General features: G+C 65.8%; 2 protein-coding genes across 2 annotated transcripts; one reads left to right on the top strand and one right to left on the bottom strand.

The window, feature by feature from the left end:
• Positions 1-1,032: 1,032 nt before the first annotated feature.
• NACAD (NAC alpha domain containing) lies at positions 1,033-9,158 on the top strand. The gene is given in 10 exon segments (XM_036379241.2): positions 1,033-1,458; positions 3,573-6,593; positions 6,595-7,059; positions 7,350-7,526; positions 7,604-7,692; positions 7,771-7,854; positions 8,109-8,255; positions 8,328-8,459; positions 8,643-8,765; positions 9,018-9,158. Coding segments are annotated over 10 exon segments (4,275 nt in total). The 5' UTR covers positions 1,033-1,436; the 3' UTR covers positions 9,033-9,158.
• Positions 9,159-10,025: 867 nt separating this feature from the next.
• Positions 10,026-21,411, bottom strand: CCM2 (CCM2 scaffold protein). Its single transcript, XM_036379231.2, has 10 exons — positions 21,155-21,411; positions 16,749-16,922; positions 16,400-16,483; positions 15,913-16,096; positions 15,286-15,422; positions 14,407-14,542; positions 13,675-13,732; positions 12,884-13,022; positions 12,001-12,139; positions 10,026-11,008 (listed from the first exon to the last, which is right to left on the bottom strand). Exons 1-10 carry the CDS (start codon positions 21,182-21,184, stop codon positions 10,737-10,739), a joined length of 1,353 nt encoding a protein of 450 aa, XP_036235124.1. The 5' UTR covers positions 21,185-21,411; the 3' UTR covers positions 10,026-10,736.
• Between the last annotated feature and the right edge of the window lie 145 nt (positions 21,412-21,556).

Genomic DNA, 21,556 nt, shown 5'->3' on the forward strand with positions numbered 1-21,556 from the left:
ACTGGGTGACATGGGGGTTGGTTGGCATCATGGCCAGGTGACATTGGGACTGGGTGACATCGGGGCTCGGTGACACTGATGCCAGGTGACATCTGTGGTGGTTGGCATTGGGGTTGAGTGACATGGGGGCAGGGTGATATTGGGGTCGGGTGACATTGGGGCTGGGTGGTGGCAGGGACAGGTGACGTTGGGAATGGTGACAGCAGGGTGGGGTGACACTGGGGCCAGGTGACATTGGGGCTAGGTGATGGCAGGGACAGTGACATTGGCACTGGGTGACATTGGGAATGGGTGACACTGGGAATGGGTGACAGCAGGGTGGGGTGACACTGGACGGGTGGCAGTGGGGGCGGTGCCATCGGTGTTGGTGGCACGTGGCTGTGCCCACCCCCCCTGTGCCCGGGGCCGCCGGTCTGAGCCGGGATCGGCATCAGGAGCCACCAGCGGCCTTGATTCCCGATTATCCCGGGATTGTCCCCGGGCCACGGGGACAGGGACCGGGGCTGGCTCGGGCGGGGCTGGGGGGGGCACCGGGACCCCGCGGGTGTCCCTGCCTGGGGGGGTCACATCCCGGCCGTGTCCCCCGTGGGGTCACGGGTCCCCGCACGGGGCAGGGGGACAAAGTGGCTCAGGACAGCCCTGGGGGTGACACACCGTGTGGGGACGGATTAGCGACCACCGGGACCCCTCCGGCCCCAGGGAGGGGGACACGGGCGGCTGGGGGGGACACACGGTGACAGGGGGGACACACGGTGACGGGGCGGGGGGACACACAGTGACAGGGGCGCATACAGAGACACGGGGGACACACACGGTGACAGAGGGGGGGCACCCGGCGGGCGGGAGCTGCTGAGTCACCGCCCGGGGCTGTGCCTGGCACCGGCGGCACGGGCACGGCCGGCCCGGGGGACAATGCCCGCCCTGATCCCGCACCCCGGTGCTCGGGGACAGCGGGGGGGACGCGCGGCTCCCTCCCTGTCCCCCCCGGTGCCACCAGGCCCGCGCAGACGCTTTGGGGGGGCCCCGCCCTGTGTCCCCCCCCCCGGGACACCGCGGGATGCTCATCCCCCCTTTCTTAGGAGACAAAGTGGGGGAAACTGAGGCCGGGCCCCGCCCTCGCCCCCCCCCGGAGCTGATGCAAGCGCTGGGTGGGCCCGCGCCCCCCTCCCCCGGCCCGCAGCGCCCTCCGGCACGGAGCCTCTATCGCGACAGAGCCGGGGCCGGGCGGGACACGGTTCCCGCTGACATCAGCCGGGCCGGGGCCCCCGCCCCCGCCGCAGCCCCGCTGATGCTCCCGCGCCGCCGCCGCAGCCGCGTCCGCCCGGCCCAGCCGAGCGGGGGGAGCGGGGGGGGCCGGGCCGGGGGGGGCCGCGGGCAGCGCCGAGCCCGGAGAGTCCCCGGGAGCCGGGGGGGGCGGACCGGAGCCCGAGAACGGGATGCCGGAGGGAGCGGAGGCAGGTGAGGCCCGGGGCGGCGGGGGCGCGGACGGAGCGGGAGGATGAGGAGGGAGAGGAAGAATGGGAGCGGAGGGATGGGGGTGCGGGATGGAGCCGGAGAATGGGGATGGAGCGGGGCGATGAAGGACGGAGCCGGAAGGATGAAGGACGGAGCGGAAAGGACGGAGCAGGAGGATGAGGATGGAACAGGAGGATGGAGCCGGTGGGATGAAGGACGGGGCAGGGAGGAGGGAGCCGGAGCCGTCAGGGTGGAGATGGAGAGATGAAAGGAAGAGCGGGAGCCATGGAGGGATGAGGATGGAGCAGGGGATGAAGGACGGAGCAGGGAGGGGTGCAGGATGGGAGGATGAGGATGGAGCAGAGGGAAGGTGGATCGAGGTGGGGGATGAAGGACAGAGGTGCAATGATGGAGCCGGAGGATGAGGATGGAGCCGGGGGATGAAGGACAGAGCCCGAGGGTGAGGATGGAGCGGGGAATGAGGGGCAGAGCGGGAGGGTGAGGATGGAGCGGGAGGGTGAGGATGGAGCGGGAGGATGAGGATGGAGCGCGGGGACGCGGCCCGGCCGCGGCTCCCGGCAGCCGCCACCGCCCGGGCTCGGGCCTGGCAGTACCGGGGGGCTCCGGCCCGGCCCCCCCGCCAGGGCGCGGGGCCTTTGGGGACCTCGCTTCGGGGTCACCACCCTGAAGCCCCGGAACCCGGCGGGTTGTGCCCCGCCGGACTGGGAGGTGCTGGTGGGACTGGGGGGGCTGAGCCTCACCCCCCTCCCCAGCACCATTCCCCCCCCAAGCGTGGGAAACTGAGGCACAGCCCAAGGTCACCCCACACCGCTGTCCCCGGGGGCCACTGTCACCTGCGGGGGGGCTGGGGACAGCCGGGAGCACCGCCAGGGTCACCCGCACCTCCTGCGGGGCTGGCGACAGCGGGGACAGGGACAGGGACACACCCCAGGGTCACGCTGTGCCTCCGTGCCCCCCAGAGCTGAGGCTGGGGGTCCCCGAGAAAGGGGCGAGGGTCCGGTTTGTGCGGGGGGGGGTCAGAATGTGCAGAGGGGACCCCAAAAGAGCCCCCGAGGGTGGGGGGGGGGGGGGGGGGCGGCCGCGGCCGGGCAAGGACGGGCTGGATTAACGGGGTCCCGCAGCCCCCCCCTTACCGGGCAGAATCACCCCAGAACGGCCCCGGGGTGTGACGGGGACAGGACCCCCCCCCCCCCCCCCCAAGAGCCTTTCGGAGGTCCCCAGCACGTGGCGGGGGGGTTGTGCCGGACCGAACCATTCCAGACTATGGGGGGGGGGAGGGGGATCAGCGGCACCTGCCCCGCAAATCCCCCGCGAGGCCCCGCCCCCTCCCGGCTCCCCCCGCGCCGCCCCGCCCCCCCCACCCCTTTATAACGCCCGGGGGGGCGCGGGGTCGGTGCTGCAGGAGGGGCCGGGGGCGACCGCGGCTCCGAGCGCGCCCGCCCGCCCCATGGAGCCGTGCCCGGGGGCCTCAGGTGATGCAGGGGGAACCCAGGGCGCTTTTTGGGGTAGGGGTGGGCACGGCGGGGCTGAGCACGCCCAAACTGAGCGCAGGGTGTGGGCACGGGGCGCCCCGGGGAGGGGGGATAGGGGGGATGCACCCTCCGCCCCCCTCCCCATGGAGGGGTCTGGGTTGGGTCCCGCCCTGGTGCAACCGCGTGGCCCCCACAGAGAGGGGTTTGGGGACGGGCGGCTGCTGCTGCGCCCCCTCAGTGCCCCCAAACCTCCGGGGACCCTCCCCAGGTGCTCCGGATGGGGCTCACCTGTTCTCCCAGCCCTGCCTGCGTCGGCTGACACCAGCCCCCACCCAGGGCACTGCCCCGGGTGTCCCCCTTCCCACCGTGCCAGGGTGACCCTGGGGGCTTTGGGGGCTGTGGCACTCAGGGCTGTCCCCTCTCTGTATGGTGGCCCTGGGGGGGCTGTGGCACTCAGGGCTGGCCCCGCTCTCTATGGTGACACCGCGGGGGCTGTGGCACTCAGGGCTGTCCCCGCTCTCTATGGTGACACCGCGGGGGCTGTGGCACTCAGGGCTGTCCCCGCTCTCTGTGGTGGCCCTGCGGTGACACTGTGGCACTCAGGGCTGTCCCCTCTCTCCGCAGCCCCCCCGCCGATGCCGGCCAAGGAGGAGGCTCGCCCCCCGCCCGAGGGGGCCAGCTGTGAGCCCGGCCCCGCCGCCGCCGCCCCCCCCGGCTCTCCGTGCCGCCCCCCGCCCGCGGACCCGCTGGACACGCGCATCGTGATGGGCGAGGAGACGCGCTGCGCCCCGCCCGAGCCGCGGGGGGGGCCCCCCGTGCCTTGTCCCTTCCCCGCGCCCCCCAAGGAGCCCTCCCCGGGCCGCCCCCCCGCGCTGGACCCCGAGCTCTTCTTCACGGCGCCCTCGACGCCGGTGCGGGCGGGGGGGGCGCGGCCGGCGCCCCCCGAGGAGCCGACGGACGGGGACAGCGAGGGGCTCTGCTCGCCCCCCACGTCCCCCTCGGGCTCCTACATGACGGCCGAGGGCGGCAGCTGGGGCTCCTCGGGCACCGCCAGCACCTCCCCGTCCTGCTCCCCCAACCTGGCGGCCGAGGCCGAAGGCCTGGGTGAGGCTGAGGGCGAGGCCGAAGGGCTGGGGGGGGCCCTGGGGCTGCCCCCCGGCCTGGGAGACCCCCCGGCCTTCCCCCCGCTGTCCCCCGAGGAGGAGGATGACGACGAGGATGATGATGACGAGGACGGTCCCTTCGCGCCGCCGGGCTGTGCGGACGACGAGGATGATGATGATGATGAGGACGGGCAGACGCCGGAGGAGGAGGATGAGGATGAGGGCTCGGGGCTGATCCCGGCGGCGCTGCTCCCGTTCCGCGGCAGCCTCCTCTTCCAGGCCGAGGCCGTGGAGATCTCACCCCGGGCCGCCCCCGAGGAGGAGGAGGAGGATGAAGGCAGCACCTCGGCGTCCTTCCTGCGCTCGCTGTCCGAGAGCTCCATCCCCGAGGGGGGGGACGAGGCCTTCGCCTTCCGCGACGACACCGACGCCTCCTCGGACTCGGCCGCCTACGACGGGGACGAGGACGAGCGGCTCTACGGGAGCGAGCGGCACGCGGGGGACACCGCGACACCCCCGGGGACACCCCCGGGCTCCCCCGCGCCCCCCGGCGTGGAGCTGCACCTCCGCGCCGGGTCCCCGTGTCACCCCCCCGCTCCCGGATCCCCGGGGACACCCCCGGCACCCCCCGGAGGGGACGCGCAGCTGGACGGCGACGCCTTTGTCCCCATCACCGGGGCGTGGCCCCCGCCCGAGCCCCCCGAGGAGGCGGCGGCAGCCACAGAAGGTTCTGGAGCCACGCAGGGACCGTGCCCCGAGCTGGCAGGGACCGGCCCTGTCCCCCAGGCCCCGGGGCTCTGTGCCAGGGACACCCAGAGCCACCAGCTGGGGGGCACCAACGGGGAGCCCCAGGACGGCCCTGGCGGTGACAGTGATGGTGACAACGACCTTGAGCTCAGCACGGGGACAATGGGGAGCGCTGACGGCCACAGCGAGCTGGGATCTGCAGCCACCACCCTGGGAACACCAGTGACACCGACCGCCCTGGATGAGTTGGACACTGCAGACAATGACGTTGTGGCACCAGTGACACCCAGCCTGATGGACTCGGTGGATGCCGACCTGGTGGCACCAGTGACACCAACCCCACTGGACGAGATGGATGCTGCAGCCCCCAGCCCGGTGACACCCAGCCCACCTGACACTGACGTGGTGACACCAGGGACACCAACCCCGCTGGACACTGCAGACAGCGATGTGGTGACAGCCAGCCTGATGGACAGCACAGCCACCAGCCTGGTGGCACCCAGCCCGTTGGATGCTGCAGCCCCTGATGTCGTGGCACTGGTGACACAAAGACCACCAGATGAGCCTGACACTGTGGCCACCAGCCTGGTGACACCAGTGACACCCAGCCCTCCAGATGAGCCAGACAGTGTGGCCACCAGCCTGGTGACAACAATGACACCCAGCCCTCCAGATGAGCCAGACAGTGTGGCCACCAGCCTGGTGACACCAGTGACACCCAGCCCTCCAGATGAGCCGGATAGTGTGGCCACCAGCCTGGTGACAACAGTGACAACAAGCCCACCAGATGAGCCAGACACTGTGGCCACCAGCCTGGTGACAACAAGCCTGCCAGGTGAGCCGGACACTGTGGCCACCAACCTGGTGACAATGGTGACACCAAGCCCCCCAGATGAGCCAGAGGATACCATGGCCACGGACCTGGTGACACCAACCCCACCGGTGACAGCCAGCCCCCCAGATGAGCCTGACACTGTGGCCACCAGCCTGGTGACACCAGTGACACCAAGCCCACCGCATGAGCTGGATATCATGGCCACTGACCTGGTGACAGAGGTGACACCCAGCCCGCTGGACAAGATGGAAGTTGTGGACACTGTCCTGGTGACACCAGTGACACCCACCCTGATGGCCACTGCAGCCACCAGCCTGGTGACATCAGTGACACCACCCTCCCTGGATGAGAGTAGCACTGCGGCCACCGACCTGGTGACATCGGTGACACCTGCCCTGATGGACACCACGGATGCTGCCCCAGTGGCCCCGAGCGTGATGGACACCACGCACACCAGACCGGTGACATCGGTGACACCGAGCCCCCAGGACGAGACGGCCACCGTGACCCCTGGCTCCACGGCCCCTGTGACCACTGAGACGGGCACCGTGACCCCCACTGCAGTGACCCCCGACTTGAAGGACACCGTGACCGCTGCTGTGGTGACCCCCAGCCCCCCGGCCGCTGTCCCTGCCCCGTGTCCCCCTGCCCGGGCCGTGTCCCCCGTGGCGCTGGCAGCCGGGGTGGCCCCGTCCCACGAGTCCCCCGCGTGTCCCCCGGCACAGGCGCCGCTGTCACAGCCCCCTGGGGATGTCCCTGAGGAGCAGGGGGACGCGGCCACCGCCTCGGCCGAGGGTTTGTCCCCGGCGCTGCCGGACACGTCCCGCACCGGTTCTGGCTTTGTCACCGTCCCCGAGGGGGGAGAGGCCGCGCCGAGCCCCGCCGGGCCCCGCGGGGAGCCCGAGGAGGAGGAAGAGGATGAAGAGGAAGAGAAAGAAGAGGATGAGGAGGATGAGGATGCGGCCCCCGCGCCCCCCTCGCCGCAGTTCACGGCCTCGGAGCGGGAGGTGTTCGTGGGGACCCCCCCGGCCCCCCCCCGAGCTGCTGCCACCACCCGGTGCCTTTTCGGGGCGCGGGGCCGGCCCGGGGGTCACCGCCCCGCTCCGGGGGGCCCCGGGGCTGCCGCCCCCCGCCCCAGAGGAGCCCCCCGCCCCCCGGCCGGGCCCTGAGCCCCCCGGCCACGCTGCAGGGGACACCGATGCCAAAGTCCCCCCGAGTCCCCCCGGGGCCCCCCCCGAGCAGCAGGAGGAAGAGGAGGCCGTGGGGGGGGTCGCCCCCAGCCCCCTGCCCGCTGCGGGGCCCCCTCCTGAGCCCCCCCGCCCTGCACCCCCCAAACTCAGCCAAGTGCCTCCTTCCAGCCCCCCCAGGCCCGCCCCCGGCCAGGAGCCCCCCCCGGGGCTGCCCCTCTCCAGGAAGCACCTCGAAGGTAAGAGACCCCCCAAAACCCCCCCATGGCCGTGGGACTGGGGTGGGCACTGCCCGGGGTGAAGGGCACTTTGGGGGGTCCCTGGGTGCAGCCCCACGGGGGGTTTGGGGGGCACCACCAGCTCAGCCCCCCCCTTCTCCTTGCCATGGGGTGTTGGGACCAGGGTGGGCACCCGGGGGTCTGGGGGTGCCTTTGGGGGGTTCCAGGGTGGGCAGTGGGGGTGAGCAGGCGGGGCTGAACCCCCAGAGGGGTTCTGGGGACCCCCCCAGCTCAGCCCCTGTGCCCCCCAGCCCCCCAGGCCCCCCCGCAGAAGGAGCCGGAGCCCCGGGGCCGGGCGGGGGTCCCAGGGGCGGGGGCGGCCCGGGCGCCCCCCCGGGGGTCTCTGCAGTCGGAGTCGAGCTCGTCCAGCGAGGCTGAGCCCCCCCGGCCCCCCCCGGCCCCCCAGCGCTGCCAGCCCAACCACCGAGGTGAGGGGGGGTCCCGTGGGGTGCCCCCGCCTTTGGGGGGCCCGGGAGCCCCTCTCACCCCACCCCCTCCTCTGCAGGGTCTGGGAACGAGTCCGAGAGCAACGACGAGTCCATCCCAGAGCTGGAGGAGCCCGAGGGCTCGGAGCTGCCCCCCACCCAGCCCCAGGTGCGCTTTGGGGGGGCCGGGGGGGTGCTGGGGACCCCCGGCTGTGGGGGTATCCCTGACCCCCCTCCCGTGTCGCAGGTGCCCCTCGGCCACGGCCTCGGGCCCGGGGAGGAGCCGCTCAGCAAAGCCAAGCAGAGCCGCAGCGAGAAGAAGGCCCGCAAGGTGGGGGGGCCCGGGGCTGCCCCTCGGGGCTGGGGCCGCATCCCGGGGATGGGGAGGGCGCTCAGGCCTGGGAGGGGCAGGTCCCCACTCTGGGGTGGGACTCGGGGGGTCCCCACCGTGGGCTGGGGGTGTCCCATGCTGGTCACGCTGAGGGACAGCATCCCCCGTGTCTGGCTGTGTTACCCGGGGATTTGGGGTGCTGTGGGGGCTGTGCCTCCCCCGGCGCTGTGGGGGCTCACTCGGTGCCCCCCCAGGCCATGTCCAAGCTGGGGCTGCGGCAGATCCACGGCGTCACCCGCATCACCATCCGCAAGTCCAAGAACATCCTGTTCGTCATCTCCAAACCCGACGTGTTCAAGAGCCCCGCCTCCGACATCTACATCGTCTTTGGGGAGGCCAAGGTGGGCTCGGGGGGCTCTGGGGGGGGCAGCTCCTGGCTCGGGGGGGCTCTGCTGACCCCGTGTGTCCCCCAGATCGAGGACCTGTCCCAGCAAGTGCACAAGGCAGCGGCTGAGAAGTTCAAGGTGCCCCTGGAGCACTCGGCGCTGGTGACCGACGCTGCTCCTGCCCTGGCCATCAAGGAGGAGAGCGAGGAGGAGGAGGAGGTGAGCTGGGGGGGCTGAGACCCCCCGGGGGTGGCAGCGCTGTGACCCTGGGGTGGACGGGGCAGGCTCAGCTGGGCATGGCCGAGGTGATGGTGTGGTCTGGGGCTGTGCAGGGGGTCTGTGGCATTCAGGGCTGGGTGTGTGCTCCGGGGGGGCTCTCATGGCGCTGTGCCCCCTCCCCAGGTGGATGAGACGGGGCTGGAGGTGCGGGACATCGAGCTGGTGATGGCCCAGGCCAACGTGTCCCGGCCCAAGGCCGTGAGAGCCCTGAGGCACAACAACAACGACATCGTCAACGCCATCATGGTGAGCGGGGCTGAGACCCCCCCTTTTCCCAGGGGAACTGGGGCCATGAACTCCCCTTTACCCAGTGGGATTGGGGCTGAGACCCCCCCCCCCTTTTCCCAGGGGAACTGGGGCCATGAACCCCCCCCTTTACCCAGTGGGATTGGGGCTGATCCCCCCTCCCTTTTCCCAGGGGGAACTGGGGCTGAGACCCCTCTCCCCAGGGGGAATTTGGAGTGACCCCGGCATTCCTGCCTCTGCTCTCTCCCACAGGAACTGACCATGTAGCAGCCGGGGGTGTCCTGGCCCCCTGTAGAGATGCACAGAGCCCCCCCAGACCCTTCCTCCTGCCCCCCATCCTCCTCCTGGCCCCTGGACTGCTCAATAAAGGCCTCCTGCACCCCTTGGATCGCACCTCGCCTCCCAGGCCTGATTTGGGGGGCCCCTTTGCCAGCAGTGGGATTGGGGGCAGTGCCCAGGGTGTAACTGGGATGGGGGAGGTGGAAGGGACAGGTTCTGCACCCCAGGGTGCTCCCAGCATCCCTGGGGATCAGGGAATAACCCCAGGTTCTGCACCCCAGGGTGCTGCCAGCATCCCTGGGGATCAGGGATAACCCCCTCCCCTCCAGATTTGGGGCGTGGCAGGGACCTGGGATGGGAATGAAGCCCCAGAACTCCAAGGGCTGGGGAGGGAGGGAGGGAACTCTTGGTCCCCAAATCCCAGGTGTCACAGGGACCCTCTCCTGCTCTCCATTTTCTTGGTGTTGGAAGGGGAAAGGTGCAGGAGGGGACACTTTGTGTGCCCCAGGTGAGTCCCTGGAGGTGCCTGAGCTCCTGGGACACCTGAATTCCAGAGGGAGGAGGGGTTGGGATAGCCCTGGGAAGCATGGGGGGGGGTCACCAGTGGGGTAATGGGGGGGGACACCCCAGTGTGGGCAGGGTGACGGGGGGAGCTGGGTGCAGAGGGATTTGGGGGCATTTGGGGCCGAGGCCTCTGGAATGTTCTAGATTCCCAAAGTGCTGAGTCAGCATGTGGCCCCAGGGGGGGAGGGAGGGGACAGAGCCCCTGGGTGTGGCTGTGGGGTAATGGCACCTCCCAGTCCCATCTGGGGACCCCCCCACAACCAGGGGATGCAGATAAAGGGGGGTCCCACCAAGCTCCTCTCCCCAGCAGCACCCCGGGGTGGGTGAGGAGGGGGACAGTGACTGGGGGCAATCCCAGTCTGGGGCAGCTGGAATGTTCAGGAATGTTCCAGTACCATGGATGAGAGGGTGAAAAAATTCACATTGTGGTAAAACTTCATTGGGGGGGGGCAGTTCTGGGGGAGCCGCTGTGCAAACTGTAAACTGGGTGGGGGGAGCAGATCCAGCCCCTTGGGAACAGATCCCAGCACTCAGCACATCCCTCAGGAGCACAGGGGCATGCTCAGGAGCTGATCTGTCCCTCTGGGAGGAGACCTGCCCCCAAATCCAGCTCTGTCCCCCCACTTCCCAGCTGGAGCCCCTGCAGCCGTTCAGGGGCTGGGCCAGTGCAGACACCCAGTGGAGCCCCCAGATCCCACAGGAGGGGTCTGGGATCCCTCCAAGGGCTGCTCCATGCCCCAGGATCTCCATCAGGGCACAGGCTGGTGTTCTTGGGCCTCTCCAAGGGCAGCTCCAGAGTCCCCCTGGGGCAGATCCGCATTCCATGTCCCACTCCAAGGGCAGCTCCAGAGTCCCCCTGGGGCAGATCAGTGTTCCATGTCCCCTCTGAGGGCAGCTCCAGAGTCCCCCTGGGGCAGAGCCGTGTTCCATGTCCCCTCTGAGGGCAGCTCTGTGTCCTGGATCCCCCCGAGGGCAGCTCCCTGTGCTGGGGTCCCTCCAGGGGCAGCTCCACATCCCAGGATCACCCTGGAACCGGGTCCCCATCCCATGTCCCCACGGGGGGCAGCCCCTGTCCCCCCGGGGGTGTCTCCGCCCCGCGCTCCCGGCGGCCGCAGCTCCCGGGCTCCCTCAGTTCGAGTCCCGGTCCAGGCTGCAGCCCAGGGCCTCGATGTCGCTGCTGATGTGGGAGATCATCCTGTCCCACTCGTCCTCCTCGGAGGGCACGGACTGCTCGTCGGAGCTGCCGGCGGCGGTGCCGTTGGCGGCGGAGGCGGGGCCCAGCGAGCGGCGGTAGCGGCCGAAGCTGTCGGTGATGATGCCGCGGCCGTCCTTGACGCCGATGGTCTCCAGGAAGTTCTCGAAGTGCTGGCTGTCCTTCTCGGGGATGAAGGGACGCAGGCCTGGGGCCGGGCACAGCAGGGACACGGTGAGTGCCAGGGTTCCTCACCCGGCTCCTTCCCGAGCCCGGGAGCCTCTCTGGGAGGGACAGGGACCCCCAGGGTGCCCCACTCATTCACACCCGAGACTGCAGCCACTGCTCACCGAGGGCAAAATCGGCTCTCGTGGGGTTTTCTGAGCTCCAAACCATCTAATTCCTCACCCGGCATCCTGCTGGGCTTTGCTGAGCTTATCTCAATGATTTGTCCCATCAGGGACAACTGTCCTGTCCCTTTGGTGTCCCCAGGGGTGAGGGGGACCCACTACTCCTGCTCTGTGGGCATTTTAAATTCCTGACTCCCTCTTCCTTGGATATCAGAGGCCAGGTGAGAGGCCCCAGGTGCAGTCAGACATTGCTCCTGTCCTGGGAGGATTCTGTGTTCCTGACCTGTTTTCCTTGGATATCAGAGGCCAGGTTGTTTAAATATCCCTGCTCTGGAGGAGGTCTCCTGGCCTGAGATTTCCAAGTCTGAATTAAATTCCCTGGCTCTGGAGGAGATTTCTAGGTTTGGGAGAGAGTCTCAGCTCTGGAGGAGGTTCCCAGGTCTGGATTAGGGTGCCTGGATCTGGAGGAGGTTCCCAGGTGCTTCACAGGCAGGTGTGAGCAGGGAACAGCTCAGAGGAGAGCCTGAAGCTGTGGGATGAGCTGGGCTGGATGGCCCAGCTGCCCTCAGGAATGAGGAATGCACGGGTGAGCTCTCCACAGCTCCCTGGGGTGCCTGGGGAGGTGCTGCTGGGATTGCTGGGGGGTTTGTGCAGCGCCAGGAGTTGGGCTCTGATCCTTGGGGCGCCTCCCAAGCCAGGACAGTCCATGATTCTGGAAGCCCCCAGCTCCTGAGGGCACCATGACCCCCAGGAGATGGACTGGGATGTTTCTCCTCTGGTGGTGGCACCCCAAGGCCCCCCTGCACCCCTCAGCTCTGTTCTCCTGGCCCTGGAGCCGTGCTCCACTCACCCAGGAGCAGGAATTTCCTGCTGTCCCCGTAGAGCTGCTTGAGGTTGATGCAGAACTCGTGGATGGAGGCGCCGTTGCGGTACTCGTGCAGCAGCATGGCAAACTGCTGGATCTCCTGAGAGGACAGCTTGGTGCGCAGCTGTGGGACAGCACACGCCTCTGGCACCTGCCCCGGGGCGGCCAGGGACAGGGCAGGGACAGCAGGGCTGGGCTCTGGGGTCACTGGGGCTCCTGGAGCCTCAGGGAATGAGGGGACTTGCATGCTGGGAAAGGGAAAAGGGTGGGGGGAAAATGCTCCTGTGGGACAGGCAGAGTCCAGAGGAGGCCCTGGAGCTGCTGAGGGCTGGAGCCAGGCTGGGAGAGCTGGGAATGTTCACCTGGAGAAGGGAAGGCTCCAGGCAGAGTCCCTTCTTGCAGGGCCTGAAGGGCTCCAGGAGAGCTGGAGAGGGACTGGGGACAAGGCAGGGAGGGACAGGACCCAGGGAATGGCTCCCACTGGAAAAGTGGCAATTTAGATAGGATACTGGGATGAAATTCTTGTCTGGGAGGGTAGTGAGGGACTGGAATGGGCTTCCAAGAGCAGCTGTGGCTGCCCCACCCATAGGAGTGCCCAGGCCAGGTTGGATGGAGCACAGAGCAGCCTGGGCTAGTGGAAGGTGTCCCTGCCATGGCAGGGATGGGATGGGATGGGATCATCCTCACAGCCCCTTTCCCCCAAACCATTCCATGGTTCCATGACAAGAGCCCAGGATCAGGCCCTCCAAGCCCAGCCCGGCTGGGAAGGACGAGGATGAGCTGCTCCTCCAGCCCTGTCCCTGCCCCCAGGCCTGTTCCCAGCCCCAAATCCTGCCCCCAAATCCCAATCCCAGAGCCCAAATCCCACCGTCATCATGTAGTCCTGGAGCAGCTCGGTGGCCGTGGTGCTGAGCTCGCTCTCGCTGGCCGTGGTGACGTGTGGGGACGGGCGGGCTGAGAAGGAGGACGGGGATGTGTCCCCTGCTTCCAGCGTGTCTGCAAAGGAACTGACACAGCCAGCACAGGGTCAGCTCTCCAGGCAGCCCTGGGGGCTGGGAGGTGCTGCTGGCACGGCTGGGGGGCTGGTGCAGGGCCAGGATCCCTGGGGTGCCTCCCACGCCAGGACAGCCCATGGTTCTGGGAGCCCCCAGCCCTGAGGGCACCCCACGACTCCCAGGGAACTGAACAATGCTTTGGTGACAGTGACAACAAAGCCCTCTGTGGGCAATTATCCCTCTGGCTGCTTCCTTGCTGGGAGCAACACAGGGAAAAATCCCCACGCTCCCTACCTTGGGCTTAAATGTGCAATTTTCAACGAGGTTCCCAATTCCTCCATGTCAAACATTCCTAGAGTACCCCTCTATGTTAACCAATGGTTTGTGTGTTAGGATTTCATCCCACAAACGCTGTTGATGTTTCCAGGAGGGAGAAGCTTCCCAAATAACAAGTTTTGGGGAAAACCCTGCTCCCAGCTCCAGCTGCTGACCCTGCACCGTGCTGACACAGGGATGTGACTCCTGGAATGCTGAGGGCAGAACAATCTAGGCCCAGGATCCGTGCCAAGCCCCCCAGGCCTGGCCAGGCTCAGCTGAGCTCCCTGGGGTGCTGAGGGCAGCAGATCCGGGTTAATCCCAGCCCCAGGGGCCAGGGATCACTCACAAAGTGCTGGCATCCGCCTCGAAGGGCTCCTTCACGTCCACTTTGGTGGAAGAGTCATCTGCAGGGGAAAAATGTGGGAGATGGAGTGTGAGAGGCATGAACTCGGTGTTTTCCCAAGCCAGGAGAGACACAAAGTGATTCTGACGTGGCTGGAAGGGAGGAGGCCAGGAATGAAGGACCAGGTAAGAGGAAACGGCCTCAGGTTGTGCCAGGGGAGGTTCAGGTTGGATCTCAGAAAGATTCCTTCAGGGAAAGGGTGGTCAGGCACTGGAACAGGATGCCCAGAGAGGGGTGGAGTCCCCACCCTGTGCATGTGGCACCTGGGGACATGGTCAGTGGTGGCCTTGGCAGTGCTGGGGGCTGGCCAGGCTTGGGGGCTCCTGAGGCTTTCCCAACCCCAACCACCCCTGGCTGGGGCTGTGTGTGGCCCTGAGGGGTTCCTGAGGCTCTCCCAACCCCAACCACCCCTGGCTGGGGCTGTGTGTGGCCCTGGGGGGTTCCTGAGGCTCTCCCAACCCCAACCACTCCCGTGCCTCTGTGTGGCCCCAGGGAGGTGCTGGGGGCAGGAGCAGCCCTGCAGGAGGACACACGCACCGCTGTGCAGGGACAGGTGCCAGGTGGGCTCAGGGGGCTCCTGAGGCTTTCCCAAGCCCAGTCACCCCCAGCTGTGACTCTGTGTGGCCCCAGGGAGGTGCCGGGGGCAGGAGCAGCCCCGCAGCAGGACACACGCACCGCTGTGCAGGGACAGGTGCCGCGTGGGCGTCGAGGCGCCGTCGAAGATGGCGCGGTCCAGGAAGTCGATGGTGGACTCGGTGTAAACGATCTGGAAGACTTGGCTGAGCAGGGAGCACAGCTCCTCAGCACCCACCTGGGGACGAGCAGGGAGCCGTGGCAGAGCCCACGCAGGGATATCCCCTCTCCCTCTGGCTCTATGGGACGGGTGCTGGTCCCCCACGAGCACAGGGAGGGCACAGAGCCCAGGACCCTCCCAGCATCCCCACCCTCTCCCACCCAGCAGCAGGAGCTGGGATGCTCCAGCATCGACCCTGGAGCCCCCCGTTCTGTGCTGAGGCTCCCCCATGCAGCTCCCTGGGATTTTGGCTCATCCCAGAGGAATGTCAGAGCTGGGAATGCGGGCAGTGAAGCTCCATCCTCAGTGGAGATCAGAGAGGCTGAGACTGGAATCCCTGGATCCTGACACTGGATGAAACAAATTCCCAGCTCAGCACAGGGAAAACACCCCGATCAGCAAAACCCCATTGTGGGATTGTCCTCATGGATTCTGTGCTGCTGCAGAAGGTTCTGGACAACAGGGACCAAGGGAAACACTTCCTGGAGACCCTCCTGTGCCCCAGGGTTGGCACAGGGATCAGGAGTCCTTCTCCAAGTGCTCCAGCAAGGCCCAACCACACCTGGCATCCCTAAATCTGTGTCCCACGAGGTTTGAGAGCAGGGAAGGACCCAGACACAGCACAGGACTTGGCCACTGTGGATTTTGTGGCTCCACCATCACCACGACCCGAGAGCCAGAACCTCCCAGCAATCCCAATGACTCTGAGCCCAGGCTGGGGCACTGCCAGGGCTCCATGGAGCAGTGAGAGCCATCCATACCTTGTTCTCTGTGGCCAGGACCACCAGGCAGCAGGACTCCAGGGGCCCCCCTGCGCTCTCTGACAGCGAGCCCGACGTCAGCGCCTTGGAGCCCTCGGCACACAGGCTCTGGCTGGGCGAGATCCCGGGATCCTGAGCTGAGGGGAGAGGACAGGTGAGGCCAGGCCAGGGCAGGGAGGGGGTGGGAAGGAGTCCTGCAGGTGAGCAAGAGCCCTGAAGCTGGAGAATGGGATGAAAAGCCTCCAGTTTGGAGCTGGGTTTGACAGCTGTCTGGCTGTTTTCACAGCTCAGAATTCCATCAGCAGATTTCCAGCCCCCGAGGCGTTTATTCCTTTATTCCACAGCCTCTCTATGAGGTTTGGACTCAGATAAATCCCTGGCTCAGCCCTCCCCTGTTGCAGTTCATTTAGGGGGCTCCCCACACTCCCCAAACCATGTTCCCACACCATGCAGGTGTGACATGCACAGGATAGGGACTGAGGTGTCATCATGGAACCCTCATGGAATGCTCTGGGTTGGAGAGACCTTGAAGATCCCCCAGCCCCACCCCCTGCCACGGGCAGGGACATCTCCCACTGTCCCAGGTGGCTCCCAGAGGACAATCCCAGCTCCATGGGCACAGCTCACCTGTCTTGAGCACGACCAGGTGTGCGGAGTCATCCCGGATGTAGGAGACGGAGGCGATGTCGTGGATGGGCACCCTGAGGATCAGGTCCTCGCCGTCCCTCCACACCAGCTTGATGTTGTAGGCAGAGAGGCTGATGACGGCGTCGTGCTCCGGGGTCAGCTGCCCCGGGAGCTGGTGGGATCTCTGCAACACCAGCAACACCATCGATTTACTCATGGAATGGCTGGGGCTGGAAGGAGCTGAAGGATTATCCAGCTCCCTGCCATGGGCAGGGACACCTTCCACTGCCCCAGGCTGCTCCCCATCCAGCATGGCCTGGAACACCTCCAGGGATGGGGTCACAGCTTCTCTGGGAAATCCATCCCAGGGGTGTTTGCCCTTTGGGAGCAGCAGGATGGAGAGCAGCAGCTGGCCCAGGGCTGAGGAGGCCCTGGGAGCCTGGATCTGAACCTGCTGGAGGCAGTCCCAGAGCAGCTGAGCGCTCACCTTGGCATTGTCGATCAAGTGCAGGATCTCCGTGCGGCTGGAGGGGTTCAGGTACCCCGGGATGGAAGTGAGCTGCCCTAAATACTGGGAGAGAAGAGCCAAACCATTACCACAGCATGGACACCATCCTGGACATGGCAAAACGAGCCATGGAGACGCTCTAAGGAAAACTGGAGATGGGTGAGAGGTGGGAATGCTCAAAAAGAAGCCCCACGGAAAGCTCAGAGCCCCTTGCAGTGCCTGGGGGGCTGCAGCAGAGCTGGAGAGGAGCTCTGCACAAGGGGGATGGGGTTCCCAGTGCCAGCTGGGCTATCAGGAAGGGGTTCCCAGGAGCAGGCCCCGTGGCTACCTTGACCTCCTTCTCGATGTAGTCGTGGAGCAGCAGGTCGGGCTCCACGCGGTCGGGCGGGGCCACCAGCACGGTGTGCAGCGGGCGCCGCTCCGTCACCTTCTCCTGGGCCTTCTTGTCCCGGCCCTTCTCCCCCTTCAGGAACACGCGCTTGAACGGGGACACGATGCCAGGCTGGGGACAGCAACAGCACCGGGGTCAGCATGGGCTTGGCACGGGCACTGGGGGTCCCACAGCCCCTCCTGCCCGGCAACCCTCGATCCCATCCTGCTGCTTCCGCCCCATGGACAACACCCGCTTTGGAGCTACACATCCACGGATTTCCAGAGAAATCCCTTTTCCTGTTGTGTCCTGGGACACAACACAAGTGCTGAATGTTCCCAGTACCAAAACATGGTGGTTTTTCCCCAAAATCACAGTGTTCAACCTTCTCAAGGTAAGAGAAATCCAACTCCTACATACAGGAGGAGTTGGATTTTATATTGGATTTTATATATTCCAGGTGAATAACAGATTCAAAGGGATTCTCCATGGTTTTGTACTTCCCTAAGGATCTGATGGTGCAACTCAACAAGGAATGCCAAAAAACAGGCAGGAAGGTTCCAAGGAGACTCCAAACAATGAGAAAATGACACAGAAAGTGGATTTCCCTGGGGAAAATGGGCAATTCTAAACTCTGCAGTGCTAGATTTGGAAAGCCTCTGGAGCCAACACACAGCTGTCCTTTGGCATGGGAATGCCACGTGGATCTCACCAAGCTCCACACCAGATAAATGACTGGGAACATCCCCAAACTGCTCCAATTCCAGCTCTCCCAGGGGAAGGGGGTGTTTGGAGCAGACAGATCCATGGCTGGATCTAGGAACTCCTTGGACATGTGACTCTAGTGTCCCATTCCCTGGTGGCCTCTGCTTCCCACCCCTCAGGACAACCACACCCTTGCATTCCTGATCCTCAGGGGCAAGGAAAGGAATGTGGGATCTGAAGGGGCAGAGAACATGCTTCCAGTGGTGGATTAATTAATTATAACCCAAGGAAAAGCTCCTGGGACAATGGGAATTACCAGCTCACAAGGAAACACAAGGACATTGTGGACAGCCTGGCCTGGAAAAGCATCCCCTGGATCAGGGAGACAGAAATGAAGGGATCTTACAGGACAGAGAGGAGAGGAAAGAGCTCCACAGCCCTGCCTCAGGAGCAGCAGTGTGGATTTTGGGGAAGCATCCCTACACAGAGCATCCAGGATATTCCATCATCCTGCCAAGGGGCTGGGCTCTGGAGACAAGGCAATCCTGGACACAACAGGTCAGTGTACCAAGAACTGACATTTGGGGACTCTCCAGCTTTGGGATGTCCCATCTGAAATCCTGCCTGCCAGTGCCTAAGGATTCAGTTCCACAGGAATCCTTCAGGAATCCTTCAGGAATCCTTCAGGAATCCTTCAGGACTCCAAAGCAGAGCAAGGCAGGAAAGTGCCACCGGGGCCGAGGTCGCACCCAGACACTTCCCCTTTCACCAGGCAGGGTCCCAGCCCACCCCAACCCAGAGAAAGCCCCTTTTCCCTCCAGGATGTGGCTGCAGCCCTCGGGCTGGGAGGATTCCGTGCCCCCCTGGCTGTCCTGGGCAGGAGCGGGGCCCCCAGGCCCCGGCTGGAGGCAGCTCGGGCTGTGACGCAGCCTGGAGCAGCTCCTGCTCCTGGGGCACCCCAAAGGCCAGCACCCACCTCGTCCTCCATGGAACCCCCCGGGAGCAGGAGCCGTGCTGGGGGGCTGCAGGGGCTCTGGGGGAGCTGTGGGGGAGCAGGCAATGAGGGAAGGCTCTCCTCCTTTTGGGGTGCTGCAATGGAGGCGCTCGGGGCCAGGAAGTGCCACGGCTTCCTGTGTGCCACGTGACACACTGAGCTGGGGAGGGACCCACGGCAGGGCACGAGCCCAATCCCTGCTCCCACCCTGCCTCCTGCACCCCCAAATCCCTGGGAACACCCCCAGTCCTGCATGCTCTGCCACAGCCACACCCAGGAGGGAACAGCCCCGTGCCAAGGGAGGCTGAGCCCTGGTTTCTCTCCCAAGCTTGGAGTTGTTCTGTTCCAACACCCAGCTGGATCCCAGGTGCTGCTCCCAGAGGCTTTCCCAACCCCAAAGATCCCACAGCCCTCTGGGTCCATGGGCTGTGCAGCTGGGGCTGCCCCTGCCTCCCTGGCAGTGCCCAAGGCCAGGCTGGACAGGGCTGGGAGCACCTGGGACAGTGGAAGTTCCTCCACCCCAATTCCCACCCTCCCAGCACATCCACACTCCCCCTGCATCCCATGCACACGCCAAAATCCACTTTATCCCAAAGAGCAGAGGGGCTCCAGCCCTGCAGCAGCTCTGGGCCTCCTCTGGATCTCTGCAGCAGCTCCAGGTCCTTGTGCTGGTGGATTTGGGGCAGCTCTGCAGGTGGGGTCTCACCTGAGGGGCAGAATCCCCCATTTCCTGCTGCCCATGCTGGGATCAGCCCAGGCACAGGGCTGGAAGTTCGGGATAACAAAGGAATTTCAAGAAGAATGTCCCCCAAAGATGCAACCCCAAGCTCAGCCAGTCCATGTTTCAGGAGGGAAAGGCAGAAGGAGCTGCTGGGAGAGGCAAAAGGCACCAGCCTCAGTCCTCCAGGGCACCCCCGAGCTGGAGAAGCTGGGAATTCCACACTAAAAGCTAAATGCACAGGGAATTCCCTCAGGGAAAGCCTGGGTCCCTGGCAGGGATCGTGGAGGCAGAGCAGCAGGGCAATCACTCCCAGGAAATTCACCTCCACCCCCACTTGTTCCTGGGAATGGGCAGGCTGGGAGCATCCAGCCTCACCTGGGGCTCAGGTGTGACACCAACCCGTGGCTGGGCAGAATTCCAGAGGGATCCATCCTGCCTCCCAGGACTTGTGGGAAATGGGATTTCATCCCAGACAGCTCCCCCTTCCCACTGGGATAACCACAGTGAGACCCAGGGAATTCCAGGGCTCCAGCTTAAACCAGTTCAGGTTTTATCCAGGACTGGACTCGGCCCCAAAGCCAGGCTGGGATTTTCCTCCTTATCCCAAGCAAAGCTGCTCTGAGCTCCCTTTGGATGAGCACTGAGGGAACTCAAGGCCTTCCCCTCAGCTCAGAGTGCTGCTGGGATGATCCAGAGAGTGGGAAAAGCAGGAAGGAGAGCTCTCCCTGCAGCTGGAACACCTGGGGAAGACAAGGATGGATCTGCCCATCTCTGCAGCCAACTTGTCCAAGTTCAATGGTGATCCACAGGCAGCAGCTCCAGGGGTCAATCACCACCAGAACCATGGGAAACTCACTGCAAGGGAGCTCCCCAAGGCCATGAGGAGAGGAGCTGAGGAGAGGCCACAGCCACGGCACTGCCAGGTGCCAGCTCAGCCCTGCTCCAGAGGGACTGGGACAGGACAGGAGTGGGACCAGCCCTGGGAAAGGGCCTGAGGAGGCTTTAGGGATCAGAGGGAATGCAGGTGGGATTATCCAGGTGGGATTATAACGGGGTTAGGGGGGCCAGCCCAACGTGTCCCTGGGGAAGGGAGGGGGGAAGGATCCAGACTCTCCCCAGTGCCAGGAAACACAGTGGGGTGCCCCAGGGAGCAGGTGAGGCACACCTGAGCTCTGCCTAAACCCCCTGGAGCCCTGGGAGCTGACTCCTTCCCAAAAGCAGGACCATCCTGTCTCTGATGGCATCACGGGGCTTGCATTCCCAAGCCTGACTGTCTGGGAAGCCTGAGGGCCAATTCCCAAAAAATCCCACTCAACTTCACTCATTCTGGAAATGTTTTGCTCATCTCCAGCAGGATCCTGCTGCCACCTCTGGGCTCCCTGCGAGGCCAGGGGCTCCCGAAATCCCCAATTTCCCCCCAAACGCTGGGATCAGCTCCATCCTCCTGCTCCAACTGTGCAGAGCAGCTCTGGCTGAGCCTCTCCCAGCGACACAGAAATGGGCTGGAAGGAGGGAAATCAGGGCAACACAGGCATGGCTGGAGCTGCTGAGCCCGGAGACATGAGAAAGGCATCAATTAACAGATGCATGAATTAAATTAACTCGTATCAGTAACAATTTATATAAGTTAGCAAACTCATCAATTAATCGCTCCATAACTAATAACCCCATCAATTAATAACCTTCTCCAAGTCCTCAGTGACAGCGGGAGGTTCCGGGCTGGGGGCTCTGGGGAAGGGGATGCGGGCAGACTGTCCCGGGGAGCGGCAGCCGGTGCCTCCCGGGACGGGGCTCTGGAACAGCCCCGGGAGGGGACCGGGTACGACCGGGGGGCACCGGCCACCGCCGGGGGGCTCTGAGCCGGCGGAGGGGGCAGCCCCGCCCGGGCTGAGCCTCCCCTGGGGGCACAGCGCGACCCCGCTGCCCCTCTGTCCCCGCTCTCACCTTCTTGCCCTTCTTGCCCTCCTCCTCCATGGCTCCGGCGGCGGCCCGGGCCCCCCCCGGGGCATCCCGGCCCGGGTGAGCGGCTGGGCCTCAACGCGCGGCAGCGGCGGCGGCGGCCATGGCCCGCCCTGTTCCCGCTCCAGCCCCGCCTCCCGGTGGCGTTCCCGATCCCGGTCCCAGTTCCAAACCCGGTCCCGGTCCCGGCGCCGCCTCAGCGCCCGCGGCTCGGCCCCGCCGCCATCTTGGGCGGCGCCTTCCGTGACGTCATCGTCCCGCCGCCGGGGGGAGACAAGCGCAGTGCGCCTGCGCCAAACGGTCGGCACAGCGAGCCACGCCCATCATTGTGAGACCGCGCCCATATCCCCGCCTCCATTGTGATGTGACAATGAGACCACACAAGGG

This window comes from Molothrus ater, chromosome 1 (genome assembly GCF_012460135.2).
Source record: "Molothrus ater isolate BHLD 08-10-18 breed brown headed cowbird chromosome 1, BPBGC_Mater_1.1, whole genome shotgun sequence".
Classification (NCBI taxonomy): domain Eukaryota; kingdom Metazoa; phylum Chordata; class Aves; order Passeriformes; family Icteridae; genus Molothrus; species Molothrus ater.

Excerpts from the sequence above, each read along its gene's own strand:
- CCM2 (XM_036379231.2), bottom strand. The coding sequence starts at position 21,184 with ATGGAGGAGGAGGGCAAGAAGGGCAAGAAG. Across the intron at positions 16,484-16,748 it reads ACATCGAGAAGGAGGTCAAG|TATTTAGGGCAGCTCACTTC; the intron begins GTAGCCACGGGG and ends CTTCTCTCCCAG. Across the intron at positions 14,543-15,285 it reads TCCTGGCCACAGAGAACAAG|GTGGGTGCTGAGGAGCTGTG; the intron begins GTATGGATGGCT and ends GCTCGTCCCCAG.